General features: G+C 49.0%; 1 protein-coding gene across 1 annotated transcript in view; it reads right to left on the bottom strand.

Moving 5' to 3' along the window:
• Nucleotides 1–1,067, bottom strand: part of CHRAC1 (chromatin accessibility complex subunit 1) — a 10,243-nt gene extending 9,176 nt beyond the window's left edge. Inside the window, exon 1 of the mRNA XM_042465388.1 lies at nt 881–1,067. Coding sequence (XP_042321322.1) covers nt 881–1,024 — 144 coding nt within the window. The 5' untranslated portion in view covers nt 1,025–1,067. The remainder of the gene's footprint in view (nt 1–880) is intronic.
• Nucleotides 1,068–1,487: the final 420 nt, after the last annotated feature.

Below are 1,487 nucleotides of genomic sequence, written 5' to 3'. Positions count from 1 at the left end.
TGGAGGAGCTCCAAATGGCTAGCAAGGTGTTCTCTCTAGGCATCCCTAGGTCCTCCAGTGTGGCTTTGGGTTAAAGCTGACCATAGAGCTGAGCTGGAGGAGGACCTGGAGATTCCTAGAGAGAACAGATTCATAAAATGCGTGAAGAATCAAAGCTGCAAAAGTGGAGGGAGCCTAGATGTAAAATCCGGGCGACCAGAGGTCCTCAGCGCCAAGGAGGACAAGGCACCGCAGAATGTAGGACATGCAAGAAGAAGAGAGGACACGACAACGTAGAAAGCCTACAAGCGCTCAATGTAAACGGTCCATAACACACTGGAGAAATAATCCGGTTTGAGACCGCTTTAACTTATAAAGCGCTGTAAATGTGCACAAAAAGGGGAATTCTGGGAACAGTGGTTTTGTGGGAGATTTGAGCTCTGGAGCCGCAATGAAACTACAGTTCCCAGGATTCCTCAGCAGCGACGAAGGGCAGCTAAACTGGCTCATTCCTGCAGTGCGTTCGGGGCTTTAGTCCTGCTCAAAATGGAGGACGTTTTGAAATCCCTTCCTGGAGAGGAGGCTGAAATGTAGGACGCGTCTTGGAAAAGGAGGACGGCTGTGGCCCTGGATAAGACATGAAATGAATGACATCCTGTATATGTCATAGCTGTGTATTGCTATATTATACATCTTATATATATATATTTCATGTAGACATTATTGATTGAGCATTTATTATTGTAATTAATACAATTATATAATAATACGACTATAATAATAATCATCATCATCATAATAATAATAACAGCAACCGCAACTGCCTTGAGCAAAAGCCGTTAAAGCGGTGTCAATGCGGGTTAATAGCGCGGTGCGGATGGCGCCTGAGAGGGAGTCCTACCGTGGCCTTGGCGGTGAGGAAGATGGCGTCCGGGTTGATGCTGGAGACTTCGGGGGAGCTCTTCATTATCACCCGGATCCGAGACAAAGGCAGCGACACCAGACGGTTCTCGCCTCCGGAGCTCCCACCACCAGCAGACGCCATTTTGTCTCACTATCCGCTCCCCCTTCCATTCCATTCCCCTCCCGCCTTGCCTGGTGGGACTTGTAGTTTCATCCTCATAAGCCTCGAGTGGATTCCAGCCCACGAACGACTACGTGTCCCACAAGGCATTGCGAACGCGGCTAGGCCCCGCCCAGCGCTCGAACGCCCCGTTTGATTGGACTAGGCTCGCCACCGTGCTGTGGAAAGACTACATTTCCCATGGGGCCCTTCGTCACGTAACCGTCTGCATAGGCAACCAACGAAGCTTTCCCTCACAGCCTACGAAAAGTTACTCCTCTGGACTACAAGTCCCAGAATCCCCATCCAGCACGGCCCAAAATGGCTCTTATTTCTGACTCCTTTTCCACCAAATTTCAAGGGTCATGAAACATAAGGAACGAAAGAGAGGGAGACTAAAGCGCAACGCTATAAATAGATACATAAAGTGTAAATACAGAGGGAT

The sequence above is a fragment of the Sceloporus undulatus genome, chromosome 4 (genome assembly GCF_019175285.1).
Source record: "Sceloporus undulatus isolate JIND9_A2432 ecotype Alabama chromosome 4, SceUnd_v1.1, whole genome shotgun sequence".
NCBI classification, from domain to species: Eukaryota; Metazoa; Chordata; class Lepidosauria; order Squamata; family Phrynosomatidae; genus Sceloporus; species Sceloporus undulatus.
Note: the sequence above shows the minus strand (reverse complement) of the source record. Positions and strands in the feature narration are given on the sequence as shown.